Below are 22,313 nucleotides of genomic sequence, written 5' to 3' on the forward strand. Positions count from 1 at the left end.
CAATCTGAAAAGGCTAGCTGGTATATGATTTCAACAAACGGCATTCCGGAAAAGGCAAAACTATGGAGACAGTGAAAAGAGCCATAGTTTCCAGTAACAACCTGGCAAAAACAGAGAGGTGCCCTCACATCCAATCAATGCAGTAGAGGCAGCCTGCTAAAACAGACTTAAGTAAGATCCAAAATGGAAAAAAAAAATTATATAGCAGATAAAAAGAAAATAAAACGGGCTCTGGCCGGTTGGCTCAGTGGTAGAGCATCGGCCTGGTGTGCAGGAGTCCCGGGTTCGATTCCCAGCCAGGGCACACAGGAGAAGCGCCCATCTGCTTCTCCACCCCTCCCCCTCTCCTTCCTCTCTGTCTCTCTCTTCCCCTCCCACAGCCAAGGCTCCATTGGAGCAAAGTTGGCCCGGGTGCTGAGGATGGCTCTGTGGCCTCTGCCTCAGGTGCTAGAATGGCTCTGGTAGCAACAGAGCGACCCCTCCCCCCGGATGGGCAGAGCATCGCCCCCTGGTGGGCATGCTGGGTGGATCCCGGTCGGTCGCATGCCGGAGTCTGTCTGACTGCCTCTCCGTTTGTGGCTTCGGAAAATACAAAAAAAGAAAAAGAAAAGAAAACGGAAATTTTAGACCTGAATATACAATCACCAAAATAAAAAGCTCAATGGACAGTCTCAACAGAATAAATATGACAAGGAAAGGGTCAGGAAACTTAGAACAATGAAAATTATCCAAACTGGACAACAGAGAAAAAACAAGAATTTAGACTAGTCATAGAGAAAAAGTTGATCCTTTGAAAAGTTTAAAAAAGTCATAAACTTAGCAAGACTATACTTTAACAGTTCAATATAAAACAACAAAAATCTTACCTTGGCCAACTCTGAAATTTTACTAAAACCAGGCTACCAAGAGGTAGCTGTGAATAGACAATCTTATATCCACTTTGATGAAACTGGGACTCCTCAGGAAAGTCTTCTTCAGAAATGGAGCACTTATTGTATCTTGAATCATTGTTCATGTAGCAATACCATGGTGCACTGTGGTCAACGTTGGCCGCGTCCTCACTGGACAGCAACCTCCACTTCAAACAACTTTCCTTCTCACATTGGACCCACACTTTGTTTACATACATGCTGTCTTCCACTGAGGACTCCATTGCTGTGTCACAACAGTCTACTAGTATCTTACTATCAGATTTTTCTTTTTCCATAAATGCATCAAATCTGGAATATAAGAGGAAAATAAAAGATTAAGGATTCAAGGCTATAAGAAAAATTCAAACCAGAATCCGAGAAATAGCTCTTTGATACACTCTGCCCACCTACTCTCTATTCTATAAAGAGTATACACGTTGAACAAGTTATGTTTCCACCTTCCCAGAATCAAAAAACAAAACATATGCATCAATAGTTTTGGACACAAAATGTTCCAAACTTAAAAAAAAGAAAAGTATGATGGAGCAGGAGAAGGGTAGAGGTTAACTATAGTATCTATTAATCTATAGATAACCCACATCTGGTAGATATCCAATACAGTAATTCTGCCATAATAATAGCTAAGCTGTTTTGAATGCTATGATCCAGGTATTAGTCTAAGTGCCTGATGCACACAACTTATATAGTCTTCCCAACAATCTTAGTGTAACCATTTTTAAAGTGAAAAGTGAAACAAAGGAAAGTAATGTGTTTAAGGTTCCAGAGCTTGTATACGGTCGAGTGGGATTTAAATGAAGGCAGTTCAGTTCCAAATTCAGTGCCCTTACCCACTAAGAAGTACTGCCTCTGGGTGTATATGATAGTATGACTTGGTGATCCCCATTCTTTCTCTAATTCTGAGGAAAATTAAATGCAACAAAATATTTCACCATATAAATATTTGAAATTTTTTTTAAAAAATTAAATTTTTGTATATATATAATTTTTCCTTTATCTATTAATTTACAAAATTTTTAAAAATCATGTAAATCTGAGAAGAAAGCTCTTCTCAAAGCTTCCTTATAAAATATTTAAACTTATAAAATTAGTATTGTATGATTAAGCCCTCAATTTCTAACTTCAATAATTGTTATTGTATACCACTTAGATATAATTAATTTCAAATACAAGTTAAACCACTAGTATTTTGCAATATAAAACCTGTTTTTCAGTAAAAATACTTAGATATGTTATACTAATGAGTTAGTAGAACTCTACTAGGAACCACTTTCAGAAACTCTTAAATCATGAATTAATTATATATTTAGAAACTCACTTATCATATATACCTTTCCAGGATAACTAAAAATTGCTTTAGAAAAAAAAATGCTAATATAATACAACAGCCATGATTCACAATTTTGACCTATTAATTCCACTCTTGTGAATGCATCCAAAGAAAATTTTCCATTCTTTCTCATTATTTCTAGTTTCATACCATTGTTATCATAAAAGATGCTTGATATCATTTAAATATTCTTATAAGGCCCTGGCCGGTTGGCTCAGTGGTAGAGCGTCGGCCTGGCGTGCAGAAGTCCTGGGTTCGATTCCCGGCCAGGGCACACAGGAGAAGTGCCCATCTGCTTCTCCACCCCTCCCCCTCTCCTTCCTCTCTGTCTCTCTCTTCCCCTCCCGCAGCCGAGGCTCCATTGGAGCAAAAATGGCCCGGCGCTGGGGATGGTTCCTTGGCCACTGCCCCAGGCGCTAGAGTGGCTCTGGTCGCGACAGAGCGACGCCTGGAGGGGCAGAGCATCACCCCCTGGTGGGCAGAGTGTCGCCCCCTGGTGGGAGTGCCGGGTGGATCCCAGTCGGGCGCATGCAGGAGTCTGTCTGTTTCTTTGTTTCCAGCTTCAGAAAAATACAAAAAAATAAAATAAAAAATAAAAAATAAATATTCTTATATTTGTTAAGACTAATTTTGTGGCCTAACGTTATGATCTATCCTGGAGAATGTTGCAGGTACACTTGAGAATATGTATTCTTCTGCTGTTGGATGGAAGAATGTTCTCTGTTGGATTTTCATCTAAAGTGTAGTTTAAGTCTAATGGTTCTGTATTGGTTTTGTCTGAGTGATCTAACTATTATTGAGAGTGGGGTATTGAAATCACCTATTATTATTCTATTGCTGTCTATTTTTCCCATCGGATCCATTAATACTCGCTTTACATTTTTGATGCTCCAATATTGGGTGCATAAGCATTTTCAATACTCTTGATAAAGTGACATCTTTATCATTATAACCTTGCCTTGTTTTCATCCTTTACTTATATTCTATTTTGTCTGATATTAGTACAGTAACCTCTGCTCTCTTTTGGTTTTCATTTGCATAGAATATCTTTTCCAGTTTATGACTGGATAAGTAGTCTACTTAAATTTTATTTATTCGTTTAGAAATTAAGTTTAATGGGGTGACATTGGTCCATAAGAACACAAGATTTCAGGTAAACATCTGTATCACATTTGAACTGTTAATTGCATTGCATGCCCACCACCCAGTCAAGTCATTTTCCGTCATCACATATCTGTCCCTCTTTACCCACTTTGCAACAGCCCCCACCCTCTGGTAACCACTTCACTTTTGTCTATGTCCATGAGGCTCAGTTTTGTATCCATTTTAAGGTATTTTTTGACTGGTAAGGGCTTACTATTATCCTTTCGATCACTCTTTTTTGGGTGTGTAGATCCTTTGTTCCTTTCTTCTTACTCTCATCCTTTGTGATTTGGTGATTTTCTGTAGTGGTCTTCTTTCATTCCCTTCTCATTCTTCTGTGTATCTATTATAGGTTTTTGCTTTGTAGTTATCATGAGATATCCAGAAAAAATTCTGCAGTTGTAATAGTCCATTTTAAGCTGATAACTTCAATAGCATGCAAGAGCTCTATATATTTACTCTCCCTCACATTTTGTTTTTGCTATCATAATGTACATATTTTTATTCATTAAAACTTTTTGTAGCTATAGTCATTTTTAATACTTGTCTTTTAACATTTATATGAGAATAATATGACTTATACAGCACCATTACATTTTAGAATACTCAGAATTTGACTTTATATTTACCTTTACTAGTGAGTTGTATACTTTCATGTTTTGTTACTAATTGGCATCCTTTGATTTAAGCTTGAAGAACTTCTTTTAGCATTTCTTGTAAGACAGATTTAGTGGTGATGAATTCCTTCAGCTTTTGTTTATATTGGAATATCTTTACCTCTCCTTCCATTCTGAAGTATAACTTTGTCAGGTAATGTATACTTGGTTGGGTTTTTTTTTCTTCCAGAATTGTGAACCTATCTCCCCATTCCCTCTGACCTACAAGGTTTTTGCTGAAAAAATCTGCTTACAGCCTTATTAGGGTTCCTTTGTACATACCGAGCTACTTTTCTTTTACAGCTTTCAATTTTGTCTCTAATGTTTGCAACTTAATTATAATGTCTCAATGTGAGTCTCTTTGGATTATCTTGTTTAGTGCTTTTTATACTTTCTGGATCTGGATGTCTATTTCAGCCATTATTTCATTGAATAATTTTTTATGCCTTTCTCTTCTCTCTCAAGTTTCTCATAATAAGATTATTCATTCAGGAAATGGTGTCCCATATGTCCTATAAGTGACCTGCATTTTTTTTTTCATTCTTTTTTCCTTTTGTTCCTCTAATTGGTAGATTTCCACTGACTTGTCTTAAAGTTCACTGAGCCTTTCTTCTGTCTCATATGGCCTCTTGTTCCATCCCTCCACTAAACTTTTCAGTTAACTTGTTGTATTCTTTAGCTTTATAATTTTTTAGAGCTTTTAATATTTTATTTTTGTTGAAATTCTCAGTTTCTTCATGCATTACTCCCTTGACCTTGGTGAGCATCTTCACGCACATTACTTTGAATTATCAGACAGGTAAATCACTTATCTCCACTCATTTGTATCATTGAGATGAGCTGGGAAAAGAAAGAAGTTTCCACATGTCCATTCAGGGTCCCATAGAACTACAAATTATGTGATCCATCAAATCCAAGTTCCCAATTAGAAGCCTGACCCTTGGGAAGAAACTGGAAAAGTTGATCAAATCCTTTCCAGGGAGAAACTGGGAGCCTTAATTTTTGCCTGCTCCCTCTGTGCTGAGGCTGGGGAGGAAGGGATAGGAGCAGAGTACTCATGTCTGCTAAAAATCACCTTTTCATTTTCTATGATGAAGGGGGTCCTGTAGATGCTGAGCTTTATTTTTGTTTCTGACATAGATGATTTGGGAGCCAATACCTCAGTGGCAGCCATAAAACTTGGGATGCTAGATATACGGAGAAGCCCCTTCCAGGGAGAAATTGGAACCTTGCTTTTATCACTGGAGTGAGGAAAGAGAAGGTGAGGGAAGAACCCACAAGCCCTTTCAGGTTTCGAGAGGAGCCCAGTCAACTTCTAAATGCAAGCTGATTTAAGTCCAACCCTTGGGCAGCATCTAGAAAAGTATGCAGTCAAACCCAGTCCGGGGAGAACCTGGTATCCTTGTGTTAGAGCCTGCTCCCTCTGTGTGGAGCCTAGTGTTATAGACATAGTAACTGCTCACACATCTGTTTAAAACCACCTCTTCGCTTAATGTGGTTCCAATTCTTTAACTCATCAATAAGGAGCTCCACTGGCTGCCTGAGCTAGGTCACTTGGGAGCCAGACCCTTGGGTAGCAGCCATAAGAGTTGAGTAGCTAGATACATAGCTTAAATACTTCACTCCTCAGGGAGAAGCCAGCAGTTGAGGATTCCTTCCTGATTATAAGGTCTTACACTGAGAATTTATGGTATGAACGTGTCTCAGCCCTCCCACTTATCTCAATGTAGGTATTTTCTCAGTCACCCAATGTGTGGGAGTCACTTAACTAGTTTTTGTATTTGTCTCCAAGGGAACTGAGTTGTATGCAGCTATTTATGCAGTGCATTATGGGAGTAAGGAAAGTCCAAAGTCTTCCACTCTATACTATCTTGTTGATATTCTTCACCTTTACTTTTACATTAGCTCCAGAAACACATTAAACAGTAGTAGTAATAGCAGACATCTCTATCTTGTAACTTTGGCAATACTGAAGCATAAATCTGGTCATCAAAAATCAAAATATTAAAATGATCTTTTTCAAGGCTTTCCTCTAGCTGGTAGGTTCCAGGACACCACCATCCATCCTTCACAAGGCTCCACAGTGAACTGCGAACAAAATAGGGGGAGGAGGACATGACATCAACTGCTGAGTGAAGGTCTGCTAACCTAGAAATCAAGTGAGAGATGCCACAGAGTGTAAGTCTACGGCAGATATTGGGAGTCTGCGTGGACAACTAAACCGAGGGTAAGAAGTTGGGGTTCAGTTATAGAAACAATAAGATGTTTCATTATGAGTTAACTTAAGGATGCTATATTTATATTTATTTTTAATAAATAAGTAAAAAAGTCCTTATGGATATTTAATATTAAATTGATACTAGAATTCTCAGACCACACATAAGTAGGTCATATGTCTTAAATGGGATGTGAGGCCTCCTGCCCAAGGGTGGGAGGTACCACAACTCGGAGTGCTTTACAATTATTCGCTTACCTTTAAATGTTGCAATGGATAGGAGTTACATATTTAACTACTTAAACAGGTTTGTAGATTACATTATATAAACTATCCCTCACAAAATGGAGTAACTTTTAAAATATTTCCATAAAAACATACTAAAGAGAAAATAATGCAAATGATTAAAGTATAAGCTGTATTAAAGAAAGCAGAAAATAATATCTACTCCTTTAAAGAAAAGGTCTAGAGTCACACAATAGAAAGAGTATAAATTGACTGCCAGAAATCCTACTAATCTACTCACTCTTAAATGCCTGACCATCTGGCTTTTACCAAAGGTCCTTTAAAAGGAGTTCAAGGACTTTCTCATTACCTAGCCCAGCGATTTCCAACCTTTTTTATTTCATGGCACACATACACTAATTACTAAAATTCTGCAGCACACCCAAAAATATATTTTTTGCCAATCTGACAAAAAAAATTCAAAAAGGTGTAATTTTGATTCATTCACACTAGATGACTACTGTTGTGCTGGCTGCTGTCATTTATTTATTTTTATTTTTTACAACCTAAGGAAAAAGAGGTCAGTGTCGCCGACTAGTCAGGTATTGCATGTTTTTAAAATTCTTGCAGCACACTGGTTGAAAATTGCTGACCTAGTCCAAAGACTTGAACTAACCTCTAACCACTACTGATTCCTTTACTAGTTCCTTTTCTTCCTTTAGGCCCTAAATATGGGCCTTTCCAAAGGTTCTATCTTCAAACTTCTCTTTCTACACTTCCTTCCTTGGGAATTTCACTCAAACAGCTTTAACACTCTCTCCGATACAAATAGCTACTGATCTCCAGCTCAAGCCTCCTGACCCCATCTCAAGTCTGATCTTCACATCAACATTCAAATAACTTTGACACAGTCACCTGTAGGCTCCTCAAGCACCTGAACTTGGGCCAAACTGAGTTTTTTCTCCCCTTCAAAACATTTTCTCAGGCCCTGGCCGGTTGGCTCAGTGGTAGAGTGTTGGCCTGGCGTGCAGGAGTCCCGGATTCAATTCCCGACCAGGGCACACAGGAGAAGCGCCCATCTGCTTCTCCACCCCTCCCTCTCTCCTTCCTCTCTGTCTCTCTTTCCCTCCTGTAGCTGAGGCTCCACTGGAGCAAAGATGGCCCGGGCGCTGGGGATGGCTCCATAGCCTCTGCCTCACACACTAGAATGGCTCTGGTTGCAAGAGAGCAACGCCCCAGATGGGCAGAGCATCGCCCCCTGGTGGGCATGCCGGGTGGATCCTGGTCGGGCGCATGCAGGAGTCTGTCTGACTGCCTCCCTGTTTTCAACTTCATTAAAAAAAATAAAATAAAAAAACATTTTCTCTTCTCCATTTACTGTTAAATGGGCTAATTTCACCCAAGGTCAACTTTGAAACTCCCTACTTCCTCATCTCAACATTTAAATAGTTATTTTGTTAAATCTTTAAACAAATAAGTTTTTGTGTTCCTATCTTTTCAATCCTACTTCTATTAACCCAGCTCAGTTCCTCATTAGTTCACTTACGTTGATAAAAGTCTTCTAACCACCTGACCAGGTGGTGGCACAGTGGATAGAGCATCAGACTGGGATGAGGAGGACCCAGGTTTGAGAACCCGAGGTCACCAGCTTGAGTGTGGGCTCATCTGGCTTGAGCAAAAAAAAAAAAAAAAGGCTCACCAGCTTGGACCCAAGGTCGCTGGTTCGAGCAAGGGGTTACTCAGTCTGCTGAAGGCCCACAGTCAAGGCACATATGAGAAAGCAATCAAAGAACAACTAAGGTGTCTCAATGAAAAATTGATGATTGATGCTTCTCATCTCTCTGTTCCTGTCTATCCCTCTCTGACTCTCTGTCCCTGAAAAAAAAAAAAAAGTCTACTAACCAGTCTACTTCCATCCCCACATTCTGATTAATCTTATAAACCCTTGATAATATGCCCTCTTGCCAAAAAAAAAAAAAAAAAAAAAAAAATTTCTATTGCTAACATAATTGGAAATAAAGTTCCCATGTCAGTATTTGAAATCTCCACAATATAACTCCATAGTGTAGTGATTAAGGTAATGGGTTTTATTACTGGGCAGACCTACACTAAAATCTAAGAACATCTACTGCATAACTGTTCAATAACTTAATGCGTGTATAATATAAAGCAAGAAGCACAGCACACAGTAGGTACTCATGAAATGGTTGCTAGCATTACTTTACTAGGCTTTCAAACTGCATTGACTTACATTATTTGATATATCTCAAATATTTATATATTCAATGTGTTCTGTCTCTATGTCTTTGCTCCTGTTATCTCCCTTACTTTATCACAATCGGTAAATTGCCTACTTTCAAAATCCACCTCAAATATCATTGCTTTCAAGAAGTCTTTCTGGGCCTGAGCTGGTGGCAGCCCAGTGGATACAGCATCAGCCTGGGATGCTGAGGAACCAGGTTCAAAACTCCAAGGTTGCTGGCTTGAGCAAGGGCTCTCATAGATATGACTCCATGGTTGCTGGTGTGAGCCCAAGGTCATTGGCTTGAACAAGGGGTCATTGGCTCGGCTGCAGCTACTGGTCAAGGCAAATATGAGAAAGCAATCAATGAACAACTAAGGTGCCACAAGTATGAATTAATGCTTCTCATCTTTCTCCCTTCCAGTCTGTCCTTGTCTCTAAAAAAAATAAGAAATCTTTCTGGATATCCTCAACCAGCTGCAATTTCTCCCTGCTTGACCTTCATATGCTGTTAAATTCTGATATTTAAAACATTCTGCTTCATATTATAGTGATGTGTACTGCCTACTTCCTACCACTAGACTGTAAGCTATCTGTGAAGAAACAGACAGTATGTTTGCATCTCCAGCAATGAACAAGTTGATGATGGAAAAATTGCTCTCTGCATGTTGTTACGAAAATGCCTAAAATGTTTTACATGCCGGGATTTTTCAAATCACTTACCTAATTTTGCTCAATTTCCCCTATATTTCTGTGAAGCATCTGGAACTGGATAAATATTCTAACAGATGGGAAAGGGATTAGAGAGCAATTTTTTATTTGTAATAACACATTATAATACATTATTAGTTAAATTAAATTTATTACAGAAACCACCATCTGTAGAACTCCATTAAACCATTCTAGACAAACAACTCAATACAGTATAATCATTATAGACATTTTTAGCATTAAAGCAAAAATCATGAACTAAAGAAAAGAAAATAAGAAAATTCCATATAGATTTTACATCAATTCTCCAAAGACTTTTGTATTTCATGTTATTTTACAATGCTATAGCAGAGCCTGAAAAAAACAAACAAAAAAACCTGAAAATAAGATCAATTCTTCTTGAATCGTAATGTTACATAGTTCCACTGTTCAACAGAACAAGTCTTTAAGATAGAGTACAGCCAATATGAATTCTTGTGAAGCATCAATTTTTATTACAATGTATATTCATTTTATGACTGATGCACCCCAGATGGTAAAATTACAACATACCCAATGAGTTCTGAACAATCCCAGAATTTAATGAGACAGTATGAATAAATACATACAGAAGAGGAATGAAGACAAATGGCTACTTATAATAGAAATTGTTTTTATTGTTTGTATGTGAATGAGAAAAATGATTGTTCTTCCAAACAAACCAAAAAAAACTTATTATTCTTTTGTTTTCCAACACTGTTGTTATAGGAAGTAATCCATTTTTAACCACAGGCTTCCCAGGTGCTATAACTCTTCTAGGTTTGAGAAAAGTAATAATATCTGTATCACTGTCTTCAGAGTTGGGGCTTCAGCCTTATCATTTCCATTTCCATCTCTTCAGTTTTCTAGGTGTTATCTCACTTGTAACCAATGATTATAAGGCTGCATTACTGAACCTGCCTACTTTCAAAGAGAACTTGAATTAGTAAATTAATTTTAATGTTATGAATTAAAATTTTACAACACTCAAGACAGAGCAGGAAAAAATCAGGACTTGGAGTAAAAAATGTCCTTTCTAATCTTGGTTATGCAACTTTCTAGTCTTCAGAAGGCCTCGGCGTCCTCCTCTGTAAAGTAAGGAGAGTAGGGCTGGGTGATCTCTAAAAAGGTGTCCTGCTTTAATGTTTCACAATTGGCCCATTCTGGCTATTTATTCCTCAAAAATCTCTAGTTCCTATGCTGGGTTATCACTGTGCTGTGTTCTTCTTAGCCTGTATCAGAGTTTTAACTTCCGCCCTTTCATCACTGTGTTACTTAGTTGTCAGCTCTGAAGACTCGCTAAACTTTATTTGCTTTGCAGTATGTGCTGGTTTTCCGTGTTTATTACGTCTTCAGTTCATAGGTAACCTCCCTTAACTAGTCTAAAAGGTGTATTTCTTGACAGCTGTTAACCTCTGGCACTTTTCATCACCTCCAGTCCCCATTTGGAACCTTCAGTCTGGTACCTTCCAGCGTCTCTCCTGAAAGATATTTTTATCACAATCTTCAGGACAATTAAAGATAGCAGACACAAATTCCCTTTGGCAAATATTAACAGACTGTTATCACTTGACCTACGCACCTACCCAGCCCAATATGTTATCAGCTCTGAAATCAGAAGGCATAAGAGAAGTCCAGAATCTTCCAATCACTGTTTGTATAACTATGGGAAACTCACTTAACCTCATGTAATTATCTACAAACCTTATCTGCAAAATTATTTCATAAAGATGATTTTTTTAAAAATAAGTAAATAAATAACAGTGATAGGAAAATGTTTTTGTACAAAGGACAGTCAAGTCTGAAAGTTTTCACAGTACACCCAGAGTAGAAATATTTAAAAATTATTCTCAGAGAGATTCCATAAAGGAAGAAAAACGCTAGAGGCTGGGGTCTACAGGAGCAAAAAGAGATAGAGGTTCCCCTGGAATGTAGCTGAAGAAGTTGCATATCAATCTAGCAAAGTTTAAAATGATACATTTACAATTGTAAAATGATAAAGGATTATTTGACATTCTCATATATTTCTGACATAATTGCAAATTGGTGGAAACTTTGGAAGAGAAATTTTGCAATATATAACAAGAGGCCTTTAAAATGTACGTACCCACCTGTATAATTGTTAACCAGTGTCACCCGAATAAAGTCAATTAGAAGCTTTATGTCCATGTGGTAAATAGTATTCCATCAACTACTATTCGTTCAATTGTGTGTAATTTAATGTTTGTGTATGTACCTTATTCTTAAGATATTACGTTATTATTATCAGCTAAGTTGCTGATTTTGACAACTACATTCCGGTCATGGAATAATAAAAACAATTACTTTTGAAAATACATACTGATACCAAATGGTAGAGAGGAATCATGGCTGCAATTTAATCTTGAAAAAAACTGTATTTAATCTTTGCTCTGTGTGGTCAAACCTTCTGGCACCAGCAAGCTGAGCCAGGAATGCAATTTGTCCTACCCATGACCACCTGTGAACTGGGCAATGGAGGACAGTAGGTGGGTGTGATGGTTAATTTCATGTGTCAACTTGGCTGGCCCAGGGTGCCCAGATATTTGGTCAAATATTATTCTGGATGTTTTGGATGAAGTTAACATTTAAATTGATGGGCTTTGAGTATAGCAGATTATCTTCCATATCCTGAGTGGGTCTCATTAATTAGCTGGCTGGCCTTAATAGAACAAAGGCTGACCTCCCCCAAGCAAGAAGGAATTTTGCCACAAGTGTCTTTGTTTTTATTTTTCTGTTGCTGCTGTTTTTTTTTCTGCTCAATCCCTCTACCTCCCAACACAGTCCCCCCAATAGCCCTCACCTCCGACCCCAATAGCTGTCAGCCTGCTCTCTATGAGTCTGTCTCTATTTTGCTTGTTAGTTCACCTTTGTTCATTAGATTCCACATGAGTGAACTCATATGGTACTTGTTTTTCTCTGACTGGTTTATTTCACTAAACATAATGCTCTCAAGGTCCACACATGCTGTTGCAATAGGTAAGATTTCCTTTTTAACAGCCAAGTAGTATTCCACTGTGTAAATGTACCACAGCTTTTTTTTATCCACTCATCTACTGATGGATAAATAGGCTGCTTCCAAATCTTGGCTATTATAAATAATGCTGTCAGCAGACTGCCTTTGGACTTGAAATGCCTACACTTTTCCTTGAATATCCATCCTGCTTACCAGATTTTGTGCTTACCAATTCTCCACAATCATGAGTCATTTGCTTAAAATAAATCTCTCCCTCCCTCTATCTCTCTCTCTTGATAGCTAGCTAGATATATATATATATATATATATATATATACACACACACACACACACACACACACACACACCTATATATATTCAACATGTGATTTAGGGGTATATACAAATGCTTGGTACATAACAATTAATAAAACCAAAAGCTGGTTCTTTAAAAAAAAATCAGCAATAAATCATATTAGAACTATAACTATAGGACTTACAAAAATTTTAGTTTCTAGAGGATACTTTACATATAAGCAACTCAAAAGTAAATTAAAAAAGCCAGAGAATGGCTCAGCGGTAGAGCGTCGGCCTAGCGTGCGGAGGACCCGGGTTCGATTCCCGGCCAGGGCACACAGGAGAAGCGCCCATTTGCTTCTCCACACCTCCGCCGCGCTTTCTTCTCTGTCTCTCTCTTCCCCTCCCGCAGCCAAGGCTCCATTGGAGCAAAAGATGGCCCGGGCGCTGGGGATGGCTCTGTGGCCTCTGCCCCAGGCGCTAGAGTGGCTCTGGTCGCAACATGGTGACCCCCAGGATGGGCAGAGCATTGCCCCCTGGTGGGCAGAGCGTCGCCCCATGGTGGGCGTGCCGGGTGGATCCCGGTCGGGCGCATGCGGGAGTCTGTCTGACTGTCTCTCCCTGTTTCCAGCTTCAGAAAAATGAAAAAAAAAAAAAAAAAAAAAAAAGCCAGAGAAGTGCATAAAAAAATAAAGACTATATTCCTCTCATTTAGATAAGTACAGATATTGATCAACTAACAACCTATGCAACTTATGACCATTCGACTTGACGACCACAATCACTAGCCAGGACTGCTCCGCGTCTGGCAGCGCAAGCATTGCCCAGCTGGGTGTACGACAGTGCGGACCGGCTTCCGGCTGCACTACCATCTCCGCGTGCACCATTTCAACTGTTATCCCAGACTCGATACAGCAAGTTGTGTTTTGTGCCCTGGATATTTTTCATCAAACCCCTCCCAAGATGTCTACCAAGAGGAAATTGTCTGTCTACGCCTCAGCCTGCCAAGAAGGAAAGAAAGGCCATCAATCTCAACACGAAAATGAGCGCGGGCTCATCCGACCTGAGCATGGGTTCACCAGCTTGAGTGCAGGGGCGCTGGCTTGAGCATGGGATCATAGACATGACCTCATGGTCGCTGGTTTGAGCCCAAGGTCACTGGCTTGAGCAAGGGGCCACTCGCTCTGCTGTAACCCCTGGTCAAGGCACATATGAGAAAGCAATCAATGGACAAGTACGAAGGAGGAAAGAAAGTGAATGTGATCACACATATTTATGAAAAAACCAACTCCACCTCAGATGGTAACCCCAACTGCTGCCTCAGATGACGACATCAATGATCCGCAGCCAAGCACCAGTGATCAATAAAATGTTTCATACATGTTTATATATTTTGATATGTTTTGCAATTGGAAAAATGTTTCCTATGGTATTTTTTACACCTGTATTTTGTATTTTTGTATGCACCTATATTTTGTAATTTTGTATGTTTTGCAAATATTAAACCAGTTGTACTGGTAATGCAGTGTTTTACTTAAACCTGATGAATATAAAAATAAGAAACAAAATGGTGTAGAGATGATACAAATGGCATAAAATGAACAAAGAAAATTATGATATATAACAATAATGAAAGAAAATTATGATAAAATATGACTTAAAGATTTTTATAACATTTCACAGTACTGTACATATAGCCTACTCAACTTACGACTGGTCTGTCAGAACCAATTGTGGTCGTAAGTCGAGCACTAGCTGTAGATTTAAAAAAATACTAGCTAAAGCACATTAGATTGGTGAAATGAGTCAGATATATTAGAGAGACATTAATCATGGCTAAATAAGCAATGAGAGGTAAGAATTAATTAGTCCAACACTAGTCCCCTGCAGAATGACCTCCCAAAATGTGATATCCTCCAAAAGCTCCATGGAAACTGACTATGGCCATCAATTCTGGTCAACAACATTTAGATCTCAGCACCACCTCCAGTCCCCATTACATCAGTAAGGGGCTGGTGCTAGCCAAATTGTGTATACTGATGTGGCCTACTGGGTTATAAACATACTGCTAATCTGCAGCATCTTAAAGCCAGCTCTAACCATCAGGCTTAGATTTCAGTTGGGCTGGGACTTCACATCAACCTGGAATGCCATGCTCTCAGAAGTGTGCTAGAATCAACATTCTGCCACATCACATTACTATTGTATTCTAGCCCCTGACCATGCTAGGGAAGTAGCTGATGCTTCTCTAATTATTCACGAAAAGCAACAGCTCATGGTCAAGTTCCCTCTATAATGAGGTTTGTCGTAAGGCCTTATTAGATCCCTGTGTTTTGATTCAGAGAGGAATGAGGTAATGGAGACACGCCCACTCAAGCCAGCGTCCCGTCTGCTGCCCCAGCAGGGCTGGTGGGTGTGCTGCATTGCCACTGGCACTGTTTGCATGGCACGCCACGCTATGGATTCAAGGAAAACCATGTAATATTGATATTTGCTGCTCCAAAGAAATATGAGAAATTCATTCATTCATGATGTTTACAACAAAAAAATAAAGGTGAGTCTCAACTTGTCACCATTTATAAAAATAAACTTCAGACTGACTAAATACTGATGTAAAAAGGTATAAAATAAGATATATAACTTTGAAATAGAAGTGTAATTGTATGTAAAACACAAGCCATAGAAGATTGATAAACTTGAACACATTGAAATTAAACCTTCTCTGTAAATAAACTTAAAAAAAAAAACCCACAGAGTTGCAAGGCAAGAAATAGACAAAGTGACGTATTTTCAAATACAAACATTTGGATTAATTTCAGAATATCTAAAGTATGAGGTGAATGCACTCAGAAAATAGCTTCAGGCAAGCAGGGAAGCCTCAAGCATTGCTTTTCTGTTTATACTGTTTTTTAAATTTTGTAATGAGACTAAATTTATTTAATATCCTAGCATAAAGTCTGATTATCAGTATTTAATAACATAAAAAGTATAAAGCAGACTTAAAATACATTGATTTGAAGTATATTTATCAAAATTATGATTAATATGATTTCAAATATATCAATACAAAGTATATGACTATGTAATACATTCCATGACCAAAGAGAAGGGAAGACAGAAGACTATGAGAGGGTCTAATACAAATAAATACAGAGAGATGATCCATATTATAGTGTATTCTTTTTTTTTTTTTTTTTTTTTTTTTTTTTTCATTTTTCTGAAGCTGGAAACAGGGAGAGACAGTCAGACAGACTCCCGCATGCGCCCGACTGGGATCCACCTGGCACGCCCACCAGGGGCGATGCTCTGCCCACCAGGGGGCGATGCTCTGCCCACCAGGGGGCGATGCTTTGCCCATCCTGGGCATCGCCATGTTGCGACCAGAGCCACTCTAGCGCCTGAGGCAGAGGCCACAGAGCCATCCCCAGCGCCCGGGCCATCTTTGCTCCAATGGAGCCTTGGCTGCGGGAGGGGAAGAGAGAGACAGAGAAGAAAGCGCGGCGGAGGGGTGGAGAAGCAAATGGGCGCTTCTCCTGTGTGCCCTGGCCGGGAATCGAACCCGGGTCCTCCGTACGCTAGGCCGACGCTCTACCGCTGAGCCAACCGGCCAGGGCTATAGTGTATTCTATCACCAATACCAGCCAAAATGTACACAAGAAAATTCAGGCATGACTCAGGACAGAGAAGACAATAGCTAAGACTCTTATTCATATCAAAGTCTATGGGGAGAGCCCACCCAACTCACCGTATAGTTTCTGTATATGTGGTAAGCAGGTTTTTCCAAAATGAAGGTGTATAGAATTTTAATTTTAGACTAATAACTATAAAATTATAGGCTACCCATAAAAATGATTCATTGTTTATTGTTATTCATACTATCCAATTTTTAAAAGCCAGTTTTAAAAATAAGCACTGAGTCACATTTTAATAAGGTAAGCAAAATGTTCTTCCCTCATTATAAAAGTCTGAACTGGCGATGCTTTTTGCCTGAACTTTTAGAAAAGCAGCAAAGAGAGTACTTTGGTTTGGGCTCAAATGAGAGAGGCTGTTAATAAAGATTTTAGAACTAAGAGCTGCACATTCAGGATTCATGAATCGCTTAACATCTCAACATTTAAAAAGCCTGCCCGCTCGGCATTCATACACACCTCATTTCTTCCAGAAAAAGTTTTCTTTAACATGAAATGAAAAAATAAATCCTAATAAGTTCAAACAAACCAAATGCCCACTCTACACAGGTAGATACTTTATAAAGGACAACTGAATCCAGAGCTAAAACTGAATCGTGCAGGTTTCCAGTGAAATCATCAGTCATATAATACAAACAAAAGTCAGCTCTTTACATATGTGGTAAACTCGCTAAGAAACGTATCCCACAAAGCATTAACATTTTGTGCCAGCATGATGACTTTCATTTTATTTTTCAGATAGTGTAACATTTTAAAAGATTATATTAGCTACTGTGTGATAATGCTTTGGCACATTCATATAGGATCCCTTATCTTAAGCATGAGTTACCCCAAGGAGGAGCTTTGGTTCTGCTTTAGAAATCTCATGTAAATTAAACACCTTATCAAATATTAACAGTGGGAGGCAACACGGATGCACCACAGTCAGGTTACCTCTTTGTATATTTAGGAATTACTTTCTCCTTCAAGGTATTTACTCTAGAAAGCTTAGTCTGTCCTGATGAATATTTCAGTAGTAAAGGTTTGAGTGATTAGAACCTTGGCAAAACCTTAATTCAAAATTATTAATAAATACTTTCAGTGACAAGGCTATGAGACTGAACTATTACAAATTTATAATTATCAGGGAGAACACGTACAGCCAGTCATCTTTGAAAAATGCCTCAATCACTACTTCTCAATATAGAAGGATAAAACTACATTGGGCTTATCATTCAATTAATCTTAACTCTGTCCCTTGAAATTCCCTTAATTTCATTCATTAGAAGGGGATTTAAAGACTTAAGAACACTTTCTAGCAGCATTCAGCTTTCTTATGAAATACTCAGTATCTTAAATACTAATGCATACTGCTTTCTATTTTAGTAATCTAGATACAGTACTGGCTTCAGAATTTATGGAAATGGAGAAAAGAACCAATTCAAAACCATTCTAGAAAGTGCCTTTGGAAAAAACAGCAAAAGTTAAAAATGGGAAAGCCACTGTTAAGGGCTGAATTGTTATCACCCCCACCCCCAAAATTATATGTTGAAGCCCTAAGACCCAGTACGGCAGTATTTAAATGCATTTTCAGATACGATATTTAAAGAGGTCATTAAGTTGCAATGAAGTCATTGGGATGGGTTTTAATCCAATCTCACTGCTGTCCTTACCAGCAGTGAAAAGCAAATTCAGATACAGAAGCCTGCGGAGGGAAGAGGATGGGAAGATACAGGTGGAAGAAGACACCTATTATATAAGCCAGGGGTCCCCAAACTACGGCCCGCGGGCCGCATGCGGCCCCTTGAGGCCATTTATCTGGCCCCCGCCGCAATTCCAGAAGGGGCACCTCTTTCATTGGTGGTCAGTGAGAGGAGCACATTGACCATCTCATTAGCCAAAAGCAGGCCCATAGTTCCCATTGAAATACTGGTCAGTTTGTTGATTTAAATTTACTTGTTCTTTATTTTAAATATATTTGTTCCCGTTTTGTTTTTTTTACTTTAAAATAAGATATGTGCAGTGTGCACAGGAATTTGTTCATAGTTTTTTTTTTATAGTCCGGCCTTCCAACGGTCTGAGGGACAGTGAACTGGCCCCCTGTGTAAAAAGTTTGGGGACCCCTGATATAAGCCGAGAAGAGAGACCTGGAACAGACCCTTACCTCAAGGATCTGGGGAGGGGCCACACCTGAGACACCTTCATTTCACTGCTCGCCTCCAGAACTGTGAGGGCATAAATTTCTGCTGTTTAAACCACTCAGTTTGTACTGTATTACTTTGTTACGACAGCCTTGGCAACTAATACAGCTCCTTTCATCTTCCCAAAATAGAGAATTATTGCTCCCCTTCTACATAAACTGCAGTCACCAATCAGCGGAAACGGTCGGAGGCCGGGCCCTGCTCCTCCAGCTTCCCAGACACTGCTTTCTTATTGCTGCAGCGGGGTTTCAAACGTCTTCCCCAAATTGTCTTATACAAACTCACAATTATTTTCTGCCTTTTCCAACATGTGAGATTGAAAAGAAAAAGACAGGTGTTCTTACTAGAGTCAGAAGCCATCTCTGTATCAGAGCCGTCATCTGGCTGGAGATTGGGCTGGAGAAGCACTGAGGTGCTACCAGGGGCTTCGGAACCATGAGGTGGGCATTCTCGCAGTTTACCTATCTGGTTGCTTCTTGAACCTGTTACCAGATACACTTTTCACTTTCTTTGGCGTCAGTACAGGTCAGAATAGGTCCTGCCCTTGTCTCTACCACATGATTCCAGGTTTGGTTTGGTTTGCCTGCAGACAGCTTTTTCTTTCTTTTCACAAGTGGCACTCGGGCCCTGCACGTCTTCTGAAGGAGTCTCTTGTGACTGCAAACAGCTCTGAATCTTCCATTATCACTGTCACTAAATGAGAACTGAAGAACCCAGCTCTGCAGATAACAGCCGCCCTCTCCACTGCGGTACACCTCTGGCTGGTAAACTACACATCTTCTCTCCTGGAAACAGTCTCCCCAAAGCAGCCTTTTCACATTCGTCTTCTCTCTCTCCTCTTGCATCCTTACCATGATTATTCACAAACTAAAATCCAAGACCATCTTCCTCATTCTCAAAAATAAATTTTCCTTCCACGTTATAAGAAAATCTCCATCTCTTCTCATCTCAATACCTAAAAGCTTATCTAAAACTGCTCTCTCACTTCTTTGCTGCAGTCTCAGACCTTGATTCTTTTTTCTTTGTTTTGAAATACTTCTTGAGGGTGGGCTATGAGCCAGACATAATGCTAAAGACAAAAACAAGATCCCTGTCCTCAAGTAATGTTAAGTACTACGTATTATGAGACAAATACAAAACGCTCCGGAAGCTCATAAGGTACACCTTAGACTTCCAGACACTCAGGTGACTCAGGAGACGTTATGTCTAAGTCAGGAATCCCCAAACTTTTTACACAGGGGGCCAGTTCACTGTCCCTCAGACCGTTGGAGGGCCGGACTATAAAAAAAAACTATGAACAGTGCGGAGGACCCGGGTTCGATTCCCGGCCAGGGCACATAGGAGAAGCGCCCATTTGCTTCTCCACCCCTCCGCCGCGCTTTCCTCTCTGTCTCTCTCTTCCCCTCCCGCAGCCAGGGCTCCATTGGAGCAAAGATGGCCCGGGCGCTGGGGATGGCTCTGTGGCCTCTGCCTCAGGCGCTAGAGTGGCTCTGGTCGCAATATGGCGACGCCCAGGATGGGCAGAGCATCGCCCCCTGGTGGGCAGAGTGTCGCCCCATGGTGGGCGTGCCGGGTGGATCCCGGTCGGGCGCATGCGGGAGTCTGTCTGACTGTCTCTCCCTGTTTCCAGCTTCAGAAAAAATGAAAAAAACAAAAAAACAAAAAACAAAACAAAACAAAACAAAAAACTATGAACAAATCCCTATGCACACTGCACATATCTTATTTTAAAGTAAAAAAACAAAACGGGAACAAATACAATATTTAAAATAAAGAACAAGAAAAATTTAAATCAACAAACTGACCAATATTTCAATGGAAACTATGCTCCTCTCACTGACCACCAATGAAAGAGGTGCCCCTTCTGGAAGTGCGGCGGGGGCCGGATAAATGGCCTCAGGGGGCCGCATGCGGCCTGGTGGGCCGTAGTTTGGGGACCCCTGGTCTAAGCCAATCTGAAAAGTGATAAGTAGGAGTCAATGCCCCTACTATGTGCCCCAGCAGTCTCTACACCCTTTACATACCACTTAACAAGTTTTGTAATAGTTTATTTAGTGAAGTCTTCTACAAGAAAATCCACAAGGAGGAAGGTTAATGTCTATCTTGTTAACCACTGTGACCCTAGCATCTAAAGCACAGGTCCCCAAACTATGGCCCCCGGGCCGGCCGCATGCGGCCCCCTGAGGCCATTTATCCAGCCCCCGCAGCACTTCCAGAAGAGGCACCTCTTTCATTGGTGGTCAGTGAGAGGAGCACATTGACCATCTCATTAGCCAAAAGCAGGCCCATAGTTCCCATTGAAATACTGGTCAGTTTGTTGATTTAAATTTCCTTGTTCTTTATTTTAAATATTGTATTTGTTCCCATTTTGGTTTTTTTACTTTAAAATATATGCAGTGTGCATAGGGATTTGTTCATAGTTTTTTTATAGTCCGGCCCTCTAACAGTCTGAGGGACAGTGAACTGGCCCCCTGTGTAAAAAGTTTGAGGACCCCTGATCTAAAGAATACCAGTACTTGCCTAAGAGAAGCACAGAATATGTATAATATTGTGAAATCATTGAAATAATATGAAACTTACACTTAGACTGACCTAGCCAGCACTGACATTCAAAATATGTAGTAGTGAGAATGGCTGTACCAGTTGAGTATCTGTAGCTTTGGATTTTGATTCTGGCTCCATTTTTAAGTGACAGCAAGTCAGTTAAATGACCTGAACATCACTTTATCATGTGTACATGTTGGAGATAATAATACTTAATTCGGCCCTGGCTGGTTTGCTCAGTGGCTACAGCGTTGGCCGGGCATGCAGACATCCGGTCAAGGCACACTCGGTTGATTCAAGCATTGGCCCCCGATGGAGGTTGCCGGGAGGATCCCAATTGGGGTGCATGTGGGAGTGTGTCTGACTATTTCCCCTTCTCTCACTTAAAATAATAATGATAATAATGACACTTAGTTCATAGGACGGTTTTAATGATAAAATGAAATAGCATATGAAAAAACCCATTTCAGTGCCTGGTACACTAAAGACCTATAATAAATATTTGACTTCTTGCTAGACTGCTTTACAGCAAGTTATATTCGTAGTTACATAAGAAAATTAAAACATGCAGAAACCAATGTTAAATGAAAGCATTCTAATTATTTTCTTTCCTTCATAAGTTTTCTCAAATGCACAACTTAAATAATTAATTTGCTCCTAAACTTTATAAAATGCATTTACCCTTAATCTCCTCTATGATGTAAATTTAACATTGTTCGTTCACTTACCTAATTAACAGTGCCTACATGTCAACCATGGACCCTAGTTAATGATTCAACAGAAATTTATTAAGAGCCTATTATCTGTGCAAAATCATAATTTATCTTCAACATTTAGAAACTAGTTTATGCAGATACCATTGGATAGCTTATAGCTTAATAAATACTCCAAGATGCTTAAGAAATATTTTTTCTTTCAGTGTTTTAGTAATATAGGCAACTGATGGTCTTCATCCAAAATCAGCAAAGTAGAATGAAAAGAAATAGTATACTGGCATTTTTAAAGGCTGATAGCTTTTGTGTAACTATGTTATTCTGCTTTAAAAATTCTCAAGGTAGCCTGACCAGGCGGTGGCGCAGTGAATAGAGCATCGGACTGGGACATGGAGGACCCAGGTTTGAAACCCCAAGGTCACCAGCTTGAGCACAGGCTCATCCGGT

General features: G+C 39.6%; 1 protein-coding gene across 4 annotated transcripts in view; it reads right to left on the reverse strand.

The window, feature by feature from the left end:
• Positions 1-22,313, reverse strand: part of ZCWPW2 (zinc finger CW-type and PWWP domain containing 2) — a 107,005-nt gene that overhangs the window by 74,585 nt on the left and 10,107 nt on the right. For 3 of the 4 annotated variants that reach the window (XM_066351344.1, XM_066351343.1, XM_066351341.1), the window contains exon 2: positions 867-1,220. In XM_066351344.1, coding sequence (XP_066207441.1) covers positions 867-1,207 — 341 coding nt within the window. In that variant the 5' untranslated portion in view covers positions 1,208-1,220. Of the gene's footprint in view, positions 1-866; positions 1,221-9,463; positions 9,523-22,313 lie in introns of those variants that run through there. The other variant, XM_066351342.1, reaches the window with a different exon arrangement.

Source organism: Saccopteryx leptura, chromosome 10 (assembly GCF_036850995.1).
Source record: "Saccopteryx leptura isolate mSacLep1 chromosome 10, mSacLep1_pri_phased_curated, whole genome shotgun sequence".
Lineage (NCBI taxonomy): Eukaryota > Metazoa > Chordata > Mammalia > Chiroptera > Emballonuridae > Saccopteryx > Saccopteryx leptura.